Source organism: Thermomyces dupontii (assembly GCF_041956625.1).
Source record: "Thermomyces dupontii strain NRRL 2155 unplaced genomic scaffold VTN31scaffold_7, whole genome shotgun sequence".
NCBI classification, from domain to species: domain Eukaryota; kingdom Fungi; phylum Ascomycota; class Eurotiomycetes; order Eurotiales; family Trichocomaceae; genus Thermomyces; species Thermomyces dupontii.
In genome coordinates, this window is record NW_027192313.1 from 666,907 (window position 1) to 687,021 (window position 20,115).

Consider the following 20,115-nt stretch of genomic DNA (forward strand, 5'->3'; position numbering starts at 1 on the left):
CCCGGACGGACCTCGTAGCTGGCCTCCTCGAACGCGCCGATGACTTCGTCGTAGTACCGTTGAAGCGCGGTGCCTTTGAGACTGCCTCCGTCTGGAGAGATGGTGTAGAGGTCCTAGACTTCAACCCAGCCGCCGGGCTTGACTGATCTGTTTTTGTGAGAAAGGTCTTTAGAAGGAGGTGATCACGATGGCATATCGATAGCACTGCTTGATCAACTTTCCAAAGTCCCTGATCGAGAGAGCCAAGCTTCGTGCGTGGATCAAGTCAAATTGGTTGCGCTCATATGCCCATTCCGACTCGATGTCGTCCACCAGAAACTTCACGTTCGGAGGAACGCTGTCAAAGCCCGTTCGTCGAGCGACTTTAACGATTTCTACAGAGTCGGCTAGGTTGGGCTCAAGTCACAAACCAATCACCTGGAACAAACAGATCTGGTCCCAGCATTCTGCCCATCTGGGATCATACCTGATAGCATTCTTTTACCTCGGCCTCAGAGTGTTCGTCCGCTACATTGAGTCAGAATCCGTATCCTGCGTCAGCCCACCCCAGCAAACAAACTTACCAAAATCAATCGCCCAGATACCCGTTCCAGTCGCGAGGTCAATCACTCTGTGGATTCTTGATGGAGGCCAGATAGAGTTTTTCAAGGCAGCACCGGGAGACAAAGTTCGCGCACCATGTCCAGGCGGTAGTTTCCGTTTCATCGTTGGGGAGTAGGTACGCTAGATAATTAGCAGCAATCACTCAGTTACCAGATCTAGGATTGGCAGACACGAAGAGGTCAGCTCCTACATCCATCGCAGTATTTGTGGTAGCCCGTTCTCATGGCACCGACGAGGTCAGCGACGCGCTGAACGACGATATAAGAGCATGCGGAAGTACGGAGTACTATTCTTGAGGATTCTGAGTGCTATGGCATCGCCGTAGGATGAGTCGTTCTCAGACTGTGCGAGTCAAGTAAACAACGTGCCAAATATACCGCAATGGGAGGGATATCGTACATACCGAGGTGTCCACTTCAACGTTGGCCGGGGCAATGTTGGTGGCTGTGGTTGTCTGTTCCGTCATGGTGGAATACTTCTAGAAAGATTGCTGAAGAAGCCGATCACACGTTCAAATCTCGAGAAAATGAATGGAGTTCGTGTTTGCACACAGGACCATTTCGCACAGCTCGTTGCGACACCCAGCAAGGTCTCTGTAACTTGTTCTTCTGTGGCCAGCGCTCGGTATCCCAGCTTGGTATAATATAGTATTCGCAAGTGGACAAGGGTGACAAGGGTCAAGATGAAAGTGCTCCGATGGATGGCGTTGCTGTGTACCCTTGCCAACGGTAACAGAGTCGGCTGCCTACTAGGGCAGATGGTGACATGGGTATCTTTTCTCATGAGACTGAGAGATCGGGGCTCTAACCTCTCGGAAAGTATGTGGCGGGGGGTGAGATTTGCTCGAGGGAGTCATGGACTTCAAGTACAACTTCTGCCTCAGTACCAGAGTACCTCCAGCCCTCTCTAACAGGGACAGGTCCTCCAGAAAGGGCGCTGCAGTGTTCAGTTCAAGAGGGCCTGAGCAAAAACACTCGAGAATACAGTAACCAAGGCGATTCCCACTAGAACGTGCTTTTTGAAAGATTACATCGTGATGCTGAAGAAGTGCCCATGTCTATGTTCATGTCCACAACGCCGTGACCAGGGAAAACATGAAGTATATTTACTTTCGCTTTTTGCCTCCACCCCCCTCCGCCTCCGTATTCTTCCGCTTCTTGCCCTCGCGCCGCCAAAACTCCTCCTTCTCCCGCTTCTCGCGCTCCGCCTTCTTCTCCAGGCTCTCCGCAACCTTGGCCCGGTAGGCCTGGCGCCGCTCCTCCTGTTTCGCGGCCCGCTTGGCCTGCTTCTCCTTAGCCAGCGTGGTGAGCTTCTGCATCATGTCGCGCGCCTTCTTCTCCTCCCCGCCGAGCACCACCGCCCGCTTCTGCAGGTACGACTGCTTCTGCCGGGGCCGCATCTGCGTGATCTGCGACTTGAACGGCAGGTCCTTGGCTAGCTGCCGCGGCACCCGCAGCGGGTTGAAGTGCCGCTCCGGCCGCTCGATGGGGCGATACTGCGAGTCCTTGTTCTGCGGGATCGGGATGCCCAGATCCCGCCGTACCTCACCCGTCAACCGCATTCCCTTCCACCCGCCTTCGTCCTTCAGTGACTCGTCCATGTCGAGCAGGTTCGTCACCGGGTTGTAGAAGCGGTGGGGCTTGATCGGGTACCACGCCCGCAGGAACACAATGTCGCTCATCAGAATCTTGTCCTCGAACGTCGCTCTGAAATAGCCCTCCGGCTTGCTCAGCGCCCGCTTGATCTGGCCTCGGATTCCCGACACCGTCCGGATAGCGGCGCCTTCAAACTTAGCCACCTCCAGCGACGAGTTGAACATATCCCGGATGAACGCTGTCTTGCGGAAGATCTTGTAGGGAAAGCCCGTGAGCTTCAACTTCTTGACAATCTCCGTAGACTCGTCCACGTTCAGCACGACACCCGTGGCCGCGATGCGGAAGTCCGGATTCTTGTTCGAAAAGGACTGCACGCAGCAGAAGCCCGTGTTGGGCGCCACGAGTGGGCCATAGAACGTCCCGAAGCAGTGCATGTGCTCCGGCGTGTACTTGAGCATGCGGTTCCGGACCCGGTTGTCCCAGATGCTGTAGATGGGCAGGGTTTGGAACCGCCGCCAGCCAAGCGAGAAGATGAGCGGGTCGTTGCTCTTGAGGATCTTCTTATGCCATCGGTGCCGCTTGATGCGCACCTGCACGTAGCCGAACCGCTCCTCCGTCGGCGCGAGCCCTCCGATAATCACCGGGTACCGCGGGTTGAACTTGGTCGAGAACTCGCACGGCACTTTCTCCAACACGATGCGCGCGTACGTGCCTGCCCGGAAGCCCTCCGCTCGTGCTCGCGTCGCGGGATCCATGCTGTCAAACTCGGCCCGGTTGATTTCGAGCTGCTTCTGCAGCTGCGCCTTTTGCGCGTCGTACCACTCGTCCTCGCCGAACTGATGCTCGATGTTGGCCGCCGCACGGTCGCCCTCTCGGGCATTGGCCAACCCTTCGCGGTCTTCCTCTTCGAACCGAAGTCGGAGCTCCTCCTTCTTCCTCGCGTTTCGTTCCCGCTCGGCCTCGAGGTCCTCCGACTCGCTCTTGTCCCCATCCTCGTCTGACTTCTCGTCCTTGCCTTTAACGACTTTTCCGGTCTCAAGGTCTTCGAAGGCACCATCCCCTTCGTCGTCGGAGGCGTCCCCGAATTCGTCATCCTCCTCCCCGTCTTCCTCATCTTTGCCCGATAGTCGTGCGGTGGCGAAGCGGTGGCGCAATGCCTCGATTACGTCCGGGTCGGACCACTTTCGTTCCAGTTCATCGTAATTATACTCAGGAATGGCTCGGTAATCGGCCTCTTCCTCCTTCTCCACGTTGGTTTTCTTGAAGAATTCTTCCTCCTCATCCTCGGCTTCCTCCTCGGCGTCCTTGTTCTCTTCTCCTTGCCATCGCGCTACGACCTCGGCGGGCGGAATTGATTCATCGTACAGCATCCGGGCAAAATCGGCCACACGAAAAGCTGGCCGTTTCCCATGCATTGCTTTTGCGCGCTCGACCATATTTTCCTTCCAACGTAGAGCGCCGTCGTCCATCTCGTCGTCGTCCTCATATTCATCATATTCTCCTCCTTCTTCTTCCTCCTCCAAATCGGATTCATCATCAAACTCTTGATTCTCCACTGGCGAGAGAGAACCCAGATCGGAATCGCTATCAGCGTAAACAACCTCCCCATCCTCTCTCCGAGGCCCGCCATTCTGTCTTTCGCGGAAACTCTCCGCAAAATCAGCCGGTGGCTGCATTTCTTGGGCATCCTCCTCATCCGCAGATTCATCTTCGCTCCCCAATTGTTCGTTGTCGTTTTCATCTTCCTCTCCTCCACTCTCGAAGCCCTCATCTTCGTCCGAGGCTATTTGCCCACCTTCTTGCTCATCCACGAAACGGACTTTTCGCCGCTCTTTCCGACCGGTATCTCCTTCATCCTCCGCGTTTTGGATAGTCTCACCACCGCGAAAGAGCTGGACTCCGTCATCTGTCTCTCCCAGCAGCTTCCTTTCGCCCTGGAGGCCCATAACCAGCTGCTCACCAAGCCCTCTTTCCCCGTCGCCCTCATTGTTATCCCGACTGAACGTCGACGATTTCACGTCAATGTAGACAGCATCCTTGTCAATTAAGACACCACCCACATCAGACATTGGGGCAAACAGGATCTTTTGTTTCTCGCCCAATCTTCGTTTAGTGCTTTTCCCAGTAGCTTTCTCCATTTGCTTGGTCATATATGGTGTTGGACAAGGGTCGGGCAAGGCTTCTACGGATGACACGTTGAGATCCCCCACACCGGGTATATGCACTCGCGCACCCTGCGCGGGGAAGTTCGTGCCCCGCAGATACCCGTAGAGGGCTATGGTGCGATCGCACTTTGGATTTGCTTCGATCTCCGTCGGCGGAGTGATATCAACGAAGCGGTCGGCGAGACAGTATGGATGCGAATTGCGCCAGACGAGCGGCCGAGGGTTCTTCATGACCGACAGGAATCGAGAAAGATTGTGAATCTCACGGTCCGGATAACGGCCGTTGATGACGCCGGACAGGTAAAACAGCTTGGCGCCCTGGTAAAGCTCGCTCCAGAATCGATGCTTGAGCCGTTTCTTCGCCGTGCGCAATGTGCTCTGCTTCTTGAACAAATCCAGATGCGTCAGAATCCCAAACACGTTGCCCGGCATACCCGTAGCGGCGAGGATGTTCAGAAACTCCATGGTCTCCATCTCGAACCCGTAGTTCCCGTCGATCATGAGCAGGATGATGTCCGCGATCTTGGCGACGTCGATCATGCTAGCCAGCGAGTCCGACGGACACTCAAGAAACGTAAGACGGCGCCGCTTGGACGTGACAACGGTCAGCGGGCCCGTCGGCGAGCTCAATGTCTGTTTCGAGTATCGGCGAATCAACGATTTGATAAGCGTTGTCTTGCCGACGCCGGGAGGTCCCACAACGGCGACGACGAGCGGAGGGGCCTCCTCCGGGAGGCGATCAACGAGGGGGACATGGAGCCGCTTTTCTTTGATCTATGGGGAGGTTGAGAGTCAGTACTCTGGCGCGCGAACAGACAGTGAGATGACATACATCATGCGATCTCGCTGCTTGTCTTCGGCTTTTGTCAGGTCGCGAGACAGCGAAGGCCTTCGGGTTGGCACCTGCAAGGATTTATCACTATCAGTATCAAATCAATTTGGCTTCATGGCAGATTCCATTGTAAGATGCTGTTTTTCAAGCACAAGTTGGACGTACCTTCGTATCTCTTCTTCTCCTTCGACTTGCGATGGGCCTTGTTCGTCTGGGTCTTCTCCATTGTTTCAATTTGTTCTCGATCACGAGAACTGAGCACTCTTCACGCAGCAGAGAGGCAAGACCTTCAGAACTCCGCCGTCGATACTTTTATCGATGGATGAAGCTTATCCAAAATATTTCTGCCTCGGTTCGGAATAACCTCATGCCGATATTACACTTAAGGTGGATCTGAAATGTTCAAATTGAAAATTTTAAGGGAAGTGCATGAAAAATGTTTGCAATGTCCACGTGACTTGGGTTATTTTTTAACAGGTCCGGAGTAGTTCCCCTTGCTACTCAGTTGTTGCAGCAGAATCTCACAACTCATGCCCAACCAATGCCTTAACTCACTTCAGTCATTGCCTACAGCACTCGCTCGATACCCACTATAGTTCTTAATGTTTGACTTGGCTTTCTGTTTCATACAAGTACTCTAGAAGTAGCCAGAGATGCCCCTCGTAGACGCTAGGTAGTACCTAACGAGACAAGTGCAACATTAGGGGTGGCACATTGACCTCACCTCTGGCAATCAGAATTGGAACTCGCAATGCTCTTCATTTGACAACTAATTATTTCTTACGAGACATTTTGGAGGATAATGAGGAATGAGGGAATTCTCGACGAGCCGCGTCAGGTACGGCAAGATATTTGAGTCGTTTCGGCTCACAATGGTCTGTTTCCATGACGCTTTCTGTTCTGAAAGGAGTTGTAGATATGTTTGCGATGAATGATGAAGGGAACAGCTTTGCTAGGCCACTGTCTACATCAGTGCATCGTTCGTCTTGAGTCGTGATCTAGGAATTGAACTGTGTCTTCGAGCTAAGAATGTCTTCTCTTCGACGTGCATTTTATACACCTATGTTCTCGGGGGTTTTTTTTTTCCACTTCTGATTAGTCGGAAGGGTTGATACCTGATAATCATCGACTCCATGGCCTTGTTGTTCAGTTCTGGCTTGACTTTATCATTCACATGGAATTACTCGGCTATGTTCTCTGGGTACTACACCGACACCAACAGCTATATTACCATTGCTCATTCGATATGACAAAAGGAACTTGAACTCGTCAGCATTCACACTGATGCCTTGAAGATGAACAAGACTCATTCGCAAAGAGTCAGTAGCCCTTGCTCGATTCTCCCAATGGCAAACTATAAATACCATGACCTGCCCCCGTGGCACCCAGCACATTACACAGGAGTATCAACATAAGGATTCGATCGATCATTTCGCTAGAGCACTCGTTCACCTAAAGCAGAAAAGTCACAGTCGAAAATGAGTTCCAGTGCTGCAGGGTCAGATCCTGGTGTTCCTCGTCCACAAACCGCCGGCACCGGCTATACAGCTGAAGTTGGAACATCGACTTGCAACAAAAAAGGCCCCGGCATCTATGACATATCACTCGACATATTCATTGGCCGGATACACCGTGAGAAGCCTCTGCCACCAACAATGGCTCTGTTTGGGCACACTTTAGTAGCAAGAATACAGGGGTCCTCAGAGGCTATAAGACCATTTATATCAATGTCGGACTTCATTGTGCATGAAGGAAGTGTGAATAAACACACAGGAAGCTTCTGGATCACCGTATTCCTAACCCTTAACACCGAGGATGATCGTCTATGCATCCTCTCGGGAGATCTCGTATTTGATTTGGAGGACATTGGGGAACCTTTTAGAGTCGAGATCAACCTCCCACTGACCTAATCCAAGGGATCGCCCAGAAGGCTTTAGTTACAAGGGGATGGATGCTGCTGGTGGTAAGTTCAGACCGAGTGTTTGCGGAAACTGGCATTCCATAGTCTTTAGATGTTTCCTTGCTTGTTATGCATTTATTTCTTCACTCAAATCCATGCCATTGATCTGTAGATTAGTGGATTTTATTTGATTTCCAGAATACCACTGTTCTTCTTGCTGCTCATAAGGTAGGAAGGAGTACTCTATACTGTATGAACAGTTTGATTGGTATGTGGTCAAGTATATCAGACTTATGGACCCATCTGAGACAAGTGCGACATAGGGTCTCAGTATGGAAACGATTTACTGTTTGTTGCACAGCAAGCTCTATTCATAAAGTATCATTACATTTACAGGATAACTAGTATTTTGGAAGATCATTTCTATTTGAATGAAGAGCGCATAATTACGGCCTAGTATGAAGTCATGCCCTTGGAACTGGGGAGAGGGCAAAAAGTATTGTAGACTTTTCGATGGATCTTCTCGTATTTATCCTTTGCTCAAAGTCTCATGGCGCGATTTTCGGATATCTCGTTCCGTTTCCATCATCATCGAGGAACACCTGACGCCTAAGTAGTCGAGCTCTCTCAACCTTCGATACTTTGTGTTGAATTCTCGGCAGGTAATGTCACTACTTATAAAGGCTCCTGAGGGATTTCTCCAAAGAATCTGACTAAACCGTCCCCTAAATTCTACTTGAATACTTCCTAGCTTCCACCGCATAGGGGGTTGGGCACCCGCCCCTATTTACCTAGGTACCTACCGTATATACATGGGCTGCTGGTAGCAAAGCTCTAGGCAGCGCCCCGCAGACAAAAAGTGTATGGATCTATCAAGGAACACGCTTCAAGACGCGTGATTTATCAAGCATCAACACTTTCTTCAAATCCAAACAATTGATTCAAGTAGGGAACTATTTCGCTGCGTTCTTCGAGTACTTACTACCTACGGTCTGCATCACATCGTTCATCAGAGCGAACAATCTTATAAATAGTAGTATTTCTCATCTGATTCAATGGAACTCGAATCATTCATTCTCAACGCGGATTTTCTCCGAAGATTGACTGAGTTTATTGAAAAAGCCAGCCGTCCTTGCTCATTTCCGTCGAAAATGGATTGACTCTTCCGGAGGGTCTTACATCTTTGCTCATTGCCCGTGGCGATGAAAAAGGTATAAAAAACCCCATCACCACACCCAGTGCATCACACGGTACCGTGAATTAGATGTTATCGACTCCTCTGACAGGAGCAGAACAAGTTTTATTCCACTGCCACAGTGGAACTCAGTTTAAAATGGCTCCCACACAAGGAGGGAAAGACGGCAAATCTCTGACCGTCAAGGATTCTCGGTCAGGCAAGAGCCACAGCCACAGCTATGGCGTGGAATGGTCACAAGGGACGTTGGTGAACCATCATGATTTTCCTTACCTGCGCCTCAGGATTTTAGTCCATCCACCATCCGGTGGGAAGTCTTATCCTGACCAAATCTCCGTCCGTAAGATCTCGCCGGTAATAACTGAGCGGCGAGCATCACAGTCTGGAGATCCAAAACATCTGATTCGTGATGTGGACTTCACCATCCCTGAGCACGGAGATCGTTTCAAGCAAGTCACCGGGTTGGGGGGACGCCAGGTCTACTACATGGACATACCATGCAAACTTGAGGCTGAGAGAGTGGAACCCAAAGACCTTCACTCCGTCGAGGAAAGTATCAGAATTCCTTGTCCTGACTGCGATTCTGTACTCAAGTTCGACCTACCCCAACTCACGATTCGGTATGAACCAAAGAATAATCGCGACGGCTTCTACCTTCGAGGGAAAGGTAAGAAGGAAGCCAAGTGAGCTAATTAGAGCGATTTCAGTTGCAGGAGATTGGTTTGTTTGTCATGCTAGATTGCTCGCTTGTTCTGATTTGCTACTAGATCATGTCCAAGTTTCATTCACTTCATGCATTCTGATTACCTGGTATGTATGTATTGTTGATTTGTTTTCAATCCATAACAATGTCACTAGTTTTGCTATTAGAAAATCCTTCTGTCAGAGGCGATGACACCCTCTAGAAGTTAGAACTCCCTGATATCTCTTGTGACATGACTGTCTTCAGCTGCTGGAACTTTTAGGTACCTGACGGCCAGAATGTCAGTGATTCAAGCATCCTATCTTGGAACCTGGGGAAGTACTCGAGAAGAATGGCAGCAGGAGTAGCAAACTAACCATTAGCAAGCCATCGTAGGGGACGAATCCTGACAAGTGTCGTCGTGAGAGAATTCCCCGAAAGGCTGAAACGAATGCAATGTTAGGGCTAACGAACCACTTCCTTACACAGCACCCAGACTATTAGCAGTCAGGACTGATTACCTAAGTGGTGATCGATAAATATTACCTACCATCAACGAGTACGAAGTATTATCTAGACTCTACTTACTTACTCGTAGGCTAATAATTAGCAGTAAGGAAACGAAAGTATGGGAACTGTGCCGAAGATTGCATATCGGCGCCCTGCTAACCAGCATAAGACTTCGGAACCAAAAAGGAAAGTAAAAAAAGAATAAGAGTACATGCAACAGCTGGGATTCGCTGGTGGTCACCCACCCAACTACTAACCAGCCGGCGTGCGGCTTAAGTACAGCTGAGCGGACGGGAAGCCCTGTTTTCCGCACCCTATGGTCGCATGTACTAGACATGTTGGAAAACTGTGTATGTATAGGCTAGACAACGATGAGCTCACCACGGGCATTGGGCGTGAAGACCGTGAAGTTCAATGATAGAGGTGGCATCGTTGCGAGTGAAAAAGTTAGGAACTTTGCCCATTGACCTCGTTTGGGTCATGGACCTCATTATTGTGCCAACGACATGAAGAATATAGGTACCTGCTCCATGATGTTGAGTTTCTACTAACTGCTGGCCATGTCATACCTTGATAGACTCATGACTGGGACACTTCTACCCATTTCTTCCCTTGCCCGAAGAATAAAGTAGTAGGAAGTCAGAGTCATATTCAGAGCGTGTTATTCTGAAAGAACTGCTTGAATGCTCCATTTGAACCTCCTTGTACTGAGTACTACATGGGTTGGCATTCCGAGATATCAACACAAAAGGGTGAAGAGGAGGAATCCGGAATCTCTCACGTATCTTGCCTCCGACCCAGGGTTTCAGAAAGCCAAGGGTAGCATGGAATACCGGCCTATTTACTGACATCATTGTCTAATATCTACATTAATAGTACTTCATGCAAGAGGAATAACGGGCTCTCAATCCAAGCCTCTACACTTTCTCACCAGAACCCTCCGACCCCTTCGCCACCCCAGGCAGGGAATACTTTTTCCACGACTTCTTGGTCGCCTCTCTCGCATCCGTCAATCGCCGGACGGTTTCTGCGCGGCCCAAGATGACCATGGTCTCCGGGATCCCCGGTCCGGACGCACCGCCCGACAGCGCCCATCTCAGGTAGTGGTACATCTCCTTGGTCAACGCCTTCTTCTCCTCTTTGCTCTTATTCTCTGTCGTGGCGTTCAGGTAATCCGTGATGTTGGCGCGGTGCGCGTCGGCGGTCCAGTGGGATTCCGGCACGAGGGTGAGTGCGGCGGACAAGGTGTGGAGAGCAGAGAGGGGGTCATCGGTGGTAGAGGTGGTGGTTGTTGTGGTCGGTGTGTATGGAGGCCGTTCGATGTTTGTCGTGAAGAAGGTCTTGTTGCGGGTTAAGAACTCGTCAGGTGTGGTGAAGGACTTGGCGTCGGCGCGGAGAAGGTCGGCGACCAGCCAGGATAAAGAGCGGCCTTGGAGGATTTGGTTCCTGTCAAACAGGGTCAGTAGATCTAATAATTAGCAGTAAGGAAACGAAAGTATGGGAACTGTGCCGAAGATTGCAGATCGGCGCCCTGCTAACCAGCATTAAGACTTCTTGTTGTAGTCAGAGTGCTGGTTAGTTCAGTTAGAAACCAAAAATGAAAAAATAAAAAAGAAATAGAAACATGCAACAGCTGGGATTCGCTGGTGGTCACCCACCCAACTACTAACCAGCCGGCGTGCGGCTTAAGTACGGCTGAGCGGACGGGAAGCCCTGTTTTCCACACCCTATGGTCGCATGTACTTGACACACCAGAAAACTGGGTATACATGGTGCTCCAAAGAGAAATGAAATGCACTTACAATTGCTCCTGGGACCATTTCTGCTCCGCCACTTTGGTCGTTCGCTCGACCAACGATTCAAACGCCGGGCCTCCCTGGGCGGCGCAACGCTGTGCGTGCGCCTTTTGCAGGAACCACAGCTTGTCGAATACCACAGTGGCATTACCCTTTGTGATTTTCAGATTGAACTGTGTGCATGGTTAGTCGAACGACAACAATCGCTGGGGCTCATCCGTACTATATTCTCCAGTTCCCCCAGGGTAAACACGTCCGATTTCTGGGTGTGCGACCAGCCAAGCAGCGCCGCAAAGTTGACCAGCGCGTCCGGAATGATGCCATCGCGATCGCGGAAAATCGAGATGTCGATGTCGGCGTTGCGTTTGCTCAGCTTTTGTCCGTTCCGGTCGACTAGCAGGGGGACATGTCCGAACTGCGGCGGCGTCCATTGGAAGGCATTGTACAGAGCGACATGCAACGGCGTCGATGCCATCCACTCCTGCAAAAACCATGAGCCGGGGTCACTGCACGGAAAAGAGAATTGAGACCTACAGTGCCCCGAATCACATGAGTAATCTTCATGTGGTGGTCGTCCACTACGTTCGCCAGGTGGTAGGTCGGATGACCGTCCGACTTCAGGAGGATCGGATCATCGTAGACGCGATCGATAAGCTCCAGCTGCTTTTTGCCAGCTCGATTCTGGCCCGTCTTGCCGTAGACCAGATCCTCGAACATCGGGTACTGGTCGGCCTTGAGCCGGACCACGTATGGCTCTCCCTTGGCTGCCCGCTCGGCGGATTCTTCTGCGGAGATGTCAAAGCAGGTTCGGTCGTAGCCCAGCGGTAGCCCGGCTTGGTTGCGTTGACGATTGAGGGCATCGAGGCGTTCGACAGAGCAGAAGCAGCGATAAGCATGACCGGAGGTGATCAGATCGTTCGCATGGGATTGGTACAAGGCGGTTCTCTCCGACTTCAAAGGCACGGTCAGTGAGATCAAATCGACAAGCAGTTCCTGTAGGCACACACCTGTCGATAAGGACCATATGGGCCACCAACATTTGGGCCTAGATATATTGTCAGCGCACGTAGCGAACGAGACTGACGCATTGCATCAAACCTTCATCCCACTGTAGGCCCGTCCATTGTAAATCTTCGTACAGGCGCTCCTCCGCACCGGGTATCGTCCGCTTCTGGTCCGTATCCTCAATGCGCAGCAAGAACTGCCCACCGGTTCGCTTCGCGAGCAGGTAATTGAAGAGTGCGGTGCGTAGCGATCCGAGATGAAGGTATCCGGTCGGCGAGGGAGCAAAGCGTGTTCGCGCAGGCTCGCTGGGCAAGCCAGACTTGGGTTTGCTGCTAGCGCGGAGGCCATTCGGTGATGCGACCGAGGAATTGGCTCGACATTGGACACAAATCCATGTCCGGCGCACGAGGGCACGATACTGGCGCATGACAGGCTAGTCTGAAATTCTGCAGCAAGTAAATCGTGGCAAAATTGCGCCTCTTTTGGTGTTTTTCGTCGCGGTGTTGACGAGTCTTAAAACGCTGACACTTGCGTAGCTCCGCCCGGCAAAACTCTGCAAGAATCTTGATAAACGATCAGAAACTCCTACTCGACATCCCAAGCGGCAGTCCTGGGAATTTTGGATAATTGATACATTTTTATTCCGTTCCTCTACTCGTCGTATGGCGGAAGTCGTCGATAAGTCAGTCCTCTCACTCCGTTAATTGCTGCTACTGCTTGCTGATTGATGCCTTCAGTGTCTGACACACCATCCCAGATCGACCTCTATGGTGAGGAGAAAGTATCAACAGTGATCGTTGCGATGTGATTAAGAATGTCTTAGAGGTCCTCAACGTCGACCGGAACGCAAGCAAAGAGGAGATTCGAAAAGCATACCGCAAGGTACTGACGCGTCGCGTTCTTAACAAGCAGAATAATCAACTTACAACAAACACCTGTTCAGGCCGCTCTAGCCAACCATCCAGATAAAGTCCCGGAAGCAGAACGCGAAGAAGCAGAGCATCGGTTCAAGCAGGTGCAGCAGGCATACGACATTCTTTATGATGAGGAGAAGCGGCATCTGTACGACACCCATGGAATGGCCGCATTCGACGGATCGCGGCCCGGCATGGGCGGTGCTCCGGATCTAGATGACATATTGGCGCAGATGTTTGGGATGGGCCCCATGCCAGGACGACGTGAAGGTCCGAGCAAGGGTCCGAACGAGGAGCAGCGGTACGAGGTCAGTCTGGAAGATCTGTACCGCGGGCGAACCGTCAAATTCGCCAGCACCAAGAACGTCATCTGCAGTTTGTGCAACGGCAAGGGTGGGAAGGACAAGACAACTCCCAAGGTTTGCGGCACGTGCGGGGGTGCAGGTCAGCTACTATCTCTCTTGATGTCCCGCCTGTATCGGCTGAGCTCTTGAACAGGATATAAGGAGGTCTTGCAGCGCGTGGGGCCTCTCTTCACCAAGTCCACCGTGGCTTGCACAGTCTGTGAGGGACAGGGGAGCTTCTTCAGTCCAAAGGACAAGTGCAAGAAGTGCAAGGCGAAGAAGGTGACGGAGGAGACGAAAATGCTCGAAATCTACATTCCACGTGGTGCACAGTATGGTTGACCCCAATATCCCATTTGATGTTACACACTGACTTGGACTGCAGAGAAGGAGAACGGATAGTCCTCGCCGGCGAGGCCGACCAAGTCCCAGGCAAAGAGCCCGGTGACATCGTCTTCCATTTGGTTGAGGCTGAGCATCCGGTATTCCGTCGGGTGGGTGCCGATCTAACTGCACCCCTAACCGTGACGCTCGCGGAGGCCCTGGCCGGATTCTCTCGCGTAGTGCTCAAGCACCTCGACGGTCGCGGCATCGAGCTGACGCATCCCAAACGGCCCGGCGAGGTACTCCGCCCGGGCCAAGTTATCAAGATTCCCGGCGAAGGGATGCCGTACAAGCGCAGCGATGCGCGTGGCGATCTGTACCTGGTCGTGGACGTCAAGTTCCCAGACAAGAACTGGAAGCCCAGCGCGGCGACCCTTGAGAAACTCAAGGAAATGCTTCCCGGGCCGGAGAAACCGATAGAGGCGGACATCATCGACGAGGTCGACTACGAGCCTGACGCTGATCTGTCAGAATTTGGCCAGGGCGATCCGCGGGGAGGATCCCGGTGGGGTGGTGATGATGACGACGAGGGAGAAACCGCGCAGTGCGCGACGCAGTGATGCAGTGCCACGACCCTGTTTCTGTGTGTATGTTTCCGGATTGGTTCTTTTGCTTGTGGCATCCGTTTGGCGTTCCGATATGAGTCAGTATGCAGAAGGTTTGAGAGCCAGACATGAGGATGGAAACGGATAGAAGGTTCAATTCTCTCTTCTTTCTGATATGGCCGCTGCAGCTATAATGCCGCATAGGATAGTCATTGACATTGAGATACTCTGGAAATGACTCACTTTTTTCGAAGATTTAATACCTCACGCGAATCACTTCTCATGCTTGACAACGGCGGAAAGGCCGCCGTGACCTACGAGTCCAGCTACTTAACCAAACTAGGCTAGCGCAACGCTCCTTTGGGAACCCTGTCAAGCACGTGGCATTACTAATTTCTTTGTTCTGATTGGCTAGATCTGTTCTAGAACCGTTCAACGGTCCCTTCGGAGCATCTCCGGCGATCGTGGGGGTGTGGGGGTGATTTTCCCGAGGTCGACGGTGTTGGGATGAACCCCGAAGATCGCGTCCCTGGCATAAAACTCGGATTAATTGCCGATGGAGATGGATAAGAAGCCGTAATCTTTCACTATAAGAAGCAGTAGAGAGAGTAACTTTGCGTTCGATTCCTCATCAACGGTTTTTTCAGTGCTATCGACCATGACGTGCGGATCGAGAACCTCCTGCGAACGCTGCACCTGCAGCAAAGCGGTATCGACACAAGAAGTCAACATTGAGGACTGCGAGGCAGAGCTGCGCGCCTTGCGACAGCGGACAAAGGATCTAGAGCAAGCCTTAGCAGCACTCACAACCAAGGAAAATGCCAACAGCAACGGGAGCCGCCGAGTACTTCGCTCCGCGCGCTGGTTCGGCGCCGCCGCCGACCCCCATATGAGCGCCATCTACACCGAGCGATACCTCAACTACGGCCTGACGCGCGAGGAGCTCGCATCGGGCAAACCCGTCATTGGCATCGCGCAGTCCGGGTCCGACCTGTCGCCCTGCAACCGGCACCATCTCGAGCTGGCGAAGCGGGTGCGCGAGGGAATTCGCACGGCCGGCGGCATTGCGTTCGAGTTCCCGACGCATCCCATCCAGGAGAGTTCGCGGCGGCCGACGGCGTGCTTGGATCGGAATCTGGCGTATCTGTCGCTGGTGGAGATTCTGTATGCGTATCCGCTGGATGGGGTGGTGTTGTTGACCGGGTGTGATAAGACGACGCCGGCGTTGTTGATGGCTGCGGCGACAGTGGTATGTGTGCGACTTTCTCTGGTTCGTGGTGGGAGTCGTTCTGATGGTTGGTAGAATATTCCTGCGCTCTGTCTCAATGTCGGTCCCATGATCAACAGCTATGACAAACTCGAGCCGGCCGGCTCCGGCGCGGTGGTGTGGAAAGGCCGCGAGAGACTCGCCGCCGGTGAGTATACTGTCGATCAATTCATTGATTACGTGGCCCTGGGGTAAGTACTATGCTTTCATCGATAGCCAAAGAACCGAACTCATCAGACCAAGGGCGCCGTCCGTCGGCCACTGCAACACGATGGGAACGGCATCCACGATGAACGCGCTGGCCGAGGCCCTCGGAATGGCTCTGCCGGGCTCCTCCGCGATCCCCGCGCCATACCGCCAACGAAGCCAATGCGCCTACGAAACGGGTAAGCAGATCGTCGAGATGGTCTGGGCGGACCGCAAGCCCAGCGACATTCTCACGCGCAAGGCATTTGAGAATGCCATCGTGGTGAACACGGCCATTGGCGGGAGTACCAACGCGCCGATCCACCTGACGGCGGTTGCAAAGCACATCGGCGTGAACCTCACCATCGAGGACTGGGACACGCACGGCTTCCACATCCCCTTGCTGGTCAACATGCAGCCCGCGGGCGAATACCTCTGCGAAGAATACTACCGGGCAGGCGGCCTCCCCGCGGTGATGGCTGAGCTGCTCGACGCCGGCAAACTCCATGGCGACGCGCTGACCTGCAACGGCAAGACGGTCGCCGAGAATGTCCAGGGCAAGCATTCCTGGGATCGCCGCGTCATCCGCGAATACTCGAATCCGCTCAAGACCGACGCTGGGTTCCGTCATCTCCGCGGCACCCTGTTCGACTCGGCCATCATGAAGACCAGCGTCATCTCGGAGGAGTTCCGCAAGAAGTTCCTGGAGCGGCCCGGCGATCCGGACGCGTTCGAAGGGCCCGTAGCCGTCTTTGATGGGCCAGAGGATTACCACGCGCGCATCGAGAGCGAGGACGTGGCAATCGATGAGACAACGTTGCTTATCATGCGCGGCGCGGGCCCCGTTGGGTATCCCGGGGCAGCCGAAGTGGTCAACATGCAACCTCCGGCTCGTCTCCTGAAGAAGGGGGTGTCCTCCCTGCCGTGCATTGGCGACGGGCGCCAATCAGGAACCTCGGGCTCGCCTTCCATCCTCAACGCCAGCCCCGAGGCGGCCGCCGGCGGCAACCTGGCCCTGCTACGTGATGGCGACCGCATCCGCGTCGATCTCAAACAGCGCCGGGTCGACATTCTGGTGCCTGATGACGAATTGCAACGACGCCGCGAGCAACTGGCCGCCCGGGGCGGATACAACATGCCAGAAAGTCAAACGCCATGGCAGGAGCTCTTCCGGCGTGAGACCGACCAGCTGAGCGAAGGCATGGTGCTGCGCGAGGCGGTCAAGTATCAGCGCATTGCGCAGCGATGGCCGGAGCCCCGGCAAAACCATTAATTAGCTGGATAACTGTAACGGTTTCTTCAGAGCATGCCGTTCTGTCGGTAACAAGGGCACCCAGAGAAACTATTCCAAATTACATCTCCGTACATAGTACTATGCACCAGTAATAATAGAAACAATAAATCCTCAAGATTTGGGCAATGTTGTGCAATCTTCTGCGAGATAATGAGCAACAAAATGTCGGTGAATACATCACCTCATACGCAATCGACCCAGCAAGCAGCGCGATGCAGGGGTTCAACGAAGCCGATTCCGCCAGTTATTTGGTCCCGAAAGAAAGTCCCTGAAAGCACGCTAAACTCAAACAAGAATGCATAACGAAGGGCTTAGGGTAAGGTCTAGGCCCTAAAGAGGCCTCATACGTAAGCGCCAAGACGGGAGCTCCCACCGGAACCAGAACCGAGAAAAATTGCTTTTGCTTTTTCAGCCAAACATGTGAAGAAGCTTTTGGTACTGTACAGCTGTACAGTACTGTAATAATAAGTTACTGTAAGTAGTTCCTTTCCACAGGTACTTACGACGAGTACTTTTCAATAAGTAGGATTCAGGGATTCTTTACTCTCTATATTGAGGTACCCTGTAATGTAGAATGTTAGGGCTTCGCACAGGCCACAAGGTGCTCTGTGTTCCTTTCTTCATGCATCCCCCTTATCGTCCACTCACGTTGAGCCATTTTCCCATGCTCTCGCTGGGGACCCTGGCCATTGGTGTTGACGCTATCACTCCTGAGTTGTGCTCCAATCCGTTGCGGCTGATGTGTTGCGCGATGCTGTATCAAAAAAGCTATATTGTTTGTTGCTATGGATTTACAATAATGACTTGGATTCATATTTGAAGGGCGGAATCCTCGTTTCTTTTCCAGAGTCAATCAACTGTTTCACTTCGTCCGTTTATATCAATCTCCCATTCTTCCCTGGTCCCGCGTCGCGTTGCGCGGCCAGAAAACTTTTCAACCGGCCTCGAACTTTATAGTGAGGGCTTCTTCTCTCTTCCGCCATCATGATCGTCACTCAGTAACGGCCTGGAGCCTTGTTGCTCTTCTCTTGCTCTTCTTTTTCACGCTCCTTTTGTTGCCAAAGCTGCCCGCCAAAGCGTTCGTTGTCCTCCGCAAGCTTGCACCATCGTTCACGCACCCCCGGAACCGCAGACACTGTCACAAGCCATGGCCCCCAACATCTTCATCATTCTCCGCAATCTGTTCTGCCCTGCATACTGGTGTAACAAAGGTTACCAGATCGAGGGCTCCATCATCCGTGATGAGCACTGGGACTCCCCAGTCCCAGGAACATACCGATACATACCAGATCGGGGCTGGCATCTGATCCGTCCGGACGACTCCGAGAAAGACCTAGCAGAACCGGAGCAAGTGGTCTACTGCCGCATCGTCCGTCGGTACCTCTTGGCAAGCGACATGCAGCGGCGTTGCCGATACTTCACCGCCGTGGAGCACGAAGGCGCTGAACCCAAGCGCCGACTCTTCTTCCGCCTAGACGACGGCATCTCCTGGGTCATTGGCTGGGATGACCGGGGACGGTTCATCCCCGGACCGTACCGAAAGTGGTGCTACGACAAGGAATCAGGCGTGATGCGTCCCATGATTGGCGACGATGGCAGCGTCCTGATGGCCTCGCCGGCGGCTTCTCGCAGCAACAGCGTTTACCGGGCTTGAAGAACAACCTCAATCGAGTCCGTCTTTCTTTCCATTTCAGTTCGCTCATTTCGGCAAATTTCTTTTGGCGCATTGTTCTTTTCGGCATGGCTAGATTTAGTTGAACTTTCAGCCACGGCGTTCGGGAAATACCCGCAGGGCAAAAACGGTCAAGAAGGAACGGCAATCGGAGAAGGGATAAACGGAGTTCTTGTTTTATATAGAGCTAGATGTTCAATCAGCGGCGCATTGGTCTTTAGAGCTTCGAAAAGTATCACCATTTAATATCAGTTTTGTCCATCTACACCCCAGACAATAGCATCACAGCTTTGCCGTAGACATGTCATCCGAGACAACCAACTTCTTCAAACCGTTCCGGATACTCTCATGCATACCGCCCCGGACTGGTCTCCGGGTGTCCCGATCCACGAAGACATGGGTAAACCCGCCCACGGCCTTGACCGCGTCGTCGCCGCGCTCAAACACCCCAACCTCGTACGTAACGCTGGACGAGCCAAGCCGGACAACTCTAAGGCCGAGATCCAGCACGGCCGGGAACGACATGGAAGCGAAATAGTCGCAGTAGGAAGAAACCACAAGGCCAATCTGACCGTGGCCGTGACCATGAGGTTTATCTTTCTCCTTCTCCTTCGGTACCCCCTTGGCGACAGACTCCAGATCGAGGCCGCAGTGTTGGATCAGGTAGGTGTTGATAACCGAGTCGATCAGGAACGCGTAGATGCTGTTGTTGAGGTGGCCGTACACATCGTTGTCGGACCATCGCGTTCGGTACTCCAGGTGGAAGGGATAGTCGCGCCGTCGGCGGCACTTCTTGGCTTCTAACGTCGAAGTCATGCCGTTGTCCTGGTTCTCATCGTGCGTGAAGCCTCGGAGTTGTTGCGGCTTGAATAGCCCGCGGCTTGAGGAGCAATGATTATGTAATCCATCGATCAGATCAGATCTGCGAGATTCTGCAGATCGAGTTGGATGGAATGAAGATCATGAGAGGTTTGACGCCACAAAAGCCATGAGTTTGACTCTCGCTGAATTCTGCTGAATTATTACAGTGATCGCATGGTGACTGAGAGTTGCTTCGACCCAAAAGCGCGCAAACCACTCCAACGTCCTCTGATATTTTGAGCACTCTTATCTCCAAACCGAGCCTACCGGCACGGCTTCAAGAAAATCGTCGTCCCCTTGTCGCCCTCAGCGCGAATCGCAGCATATTTGGCCCGTCGTGGCCGCCTCAATCTCGCCCTCGTTCC

At 52.7% G+C, this 20,115-nt stretch overlaps 7 protein-coding genes across 7 annotated transcripts; 4 read left to right on the forward strand and 3 right to left on the reverse strand.

Annotated features, from left to right (window-relative positions):
• Nucleotides 1-1,708: 1,708 nt before the first annotated feature.
• On the reverse strand, nt 1,709-5,421 carry VTN31DRAFT_6575 (uncharacterized protein; the record flags this gene model as incomplete). The annotated part of the gene is made up of 3 exons (XM_069407200.1): nt 1,709-5,137; nt 5,196-5,266; nt 5,361-5,421. The coding sequence occupies 3 exons, from the start codon at nt 5,419-5,421 to the stop codon at nt 1,709-1,711; spliced, it is 3,561 nt and encodes a 1,186-aa protein (XP_069258750.1).
• A 2,938-nt stretch (nt 5,422-8,359) lies between these two features.
• Nucleotides 8,360-8,977, forward strand: VTN31DRAFT_6576 (uncharacterized protein; the record flags this gene model as incomplete). Its single annotated transcript, XM_069407201.1, has 1 exon — nt 8,360-8,977. One exon carries the CDS (start codon nt 8,360-8,362, stop codon nt 8,975-8,977), a length of 618 nt encoding a protein of 205 aa, XP_069258751.1.
• Nucleotides 8,978-10,399: 1,422 nt separating this feature from the next.
• VTN31DRAFT_6577 (uncharacterized protein) lies at nt 10,400-12,710 on the reverse strand (the record flags this gene model as incomplete). Its single annotated transcript, XM_069407202.1, has 6 exons — nt 10,400-10,928; nt 11,285-11,451; nt 11,502-11,759; nt 11,813-12,229; nt 12,286-12,323; nt 12,377-12,710. 6 exons carry the CDS (start codon nt 12,708-12,710, stop codon nt 10,400-10,402), a joined length of 1,743 nt encoding a protein of 580 aa, XP_069258752.1.
• A 300-nt stretch (nt 12,711-13,010) lies between these two features.
• Nucleotides 13,011-14,485, forward strand: VTN31DRAFT_6578 (uncharacterized protein; the record flags this gene model as incomplete). Its single annotated transcript, XM_069407203.1, has 5 exons — nt 13,011-13,053; nt 13,107-13,165; nt 13,227-13,641; nt 13,696-13,873; nt 13,927-14,485. 5 exons carry the CDS (start codon nt 13,011-13,013, stop codon nt 14,483-14,485), a joined length of 1,254 nt encoding a protein of 417 aa, XP_069258753.1.
• A 643-nt stretch (nt 14,486-15,128) lies between these two features.
• Nucleotides 15,129-17,196, forward strand: VTN31DRAFT_6579 (uncharacterized protein; the record flags this gene model as incomplete). Its single annotated transcript, XM_069407204.1, has 3 exons — nt 15,129-15,719; nt 15,774-15,928; nt 15,981-17,196. 3 exons carry the CDS (start codon nt 15,129-15,131, stop codon nt 17,194-17,196), a joined length of 1,962 nt encoding a protein of 653 aa, XP_069258754.1.
• Nucleotides 17,197-18,364: 1,168 nt separating this feature from the next.
• VTN31DRAFT_6580 (uncharacterized protein) lies at nt 18,365-18,871 on the forward strand (the record flags this gene model as incomplete). Its single annotated transcript, XM_069407206.1, has 1 exon — nt 18,365-18,871. The coding sequence occupies one exon, from the start codon at nt 18,365-18,367 to the stop codon at nt 18,869-18,871; it is 507 nt and encodes a 168-aa protein (XP_069258755.1).
• A 300-nt stretch (nt 18,872-19,171) lies between these two features.
• VTN31DRAFT_6581 (uncharacterized protein) lies at nt 19,172-19,705 on the reverse strand (the record flags this gene model as incomplete). Its single annotated transcript, XM_069407207.1, has 1 exon — nt 19,172-19,705. The coding sequence occupies one exon, from the start codon at nt 19,703-19,705 to the stop codon at nt 19,172-19,174; it is 534 nt and encodes a 177-aa protein (XP_069258756.1).
• Between the last annotated feature and the right edge of the window lie 410 nt (nt 19,706-20,115).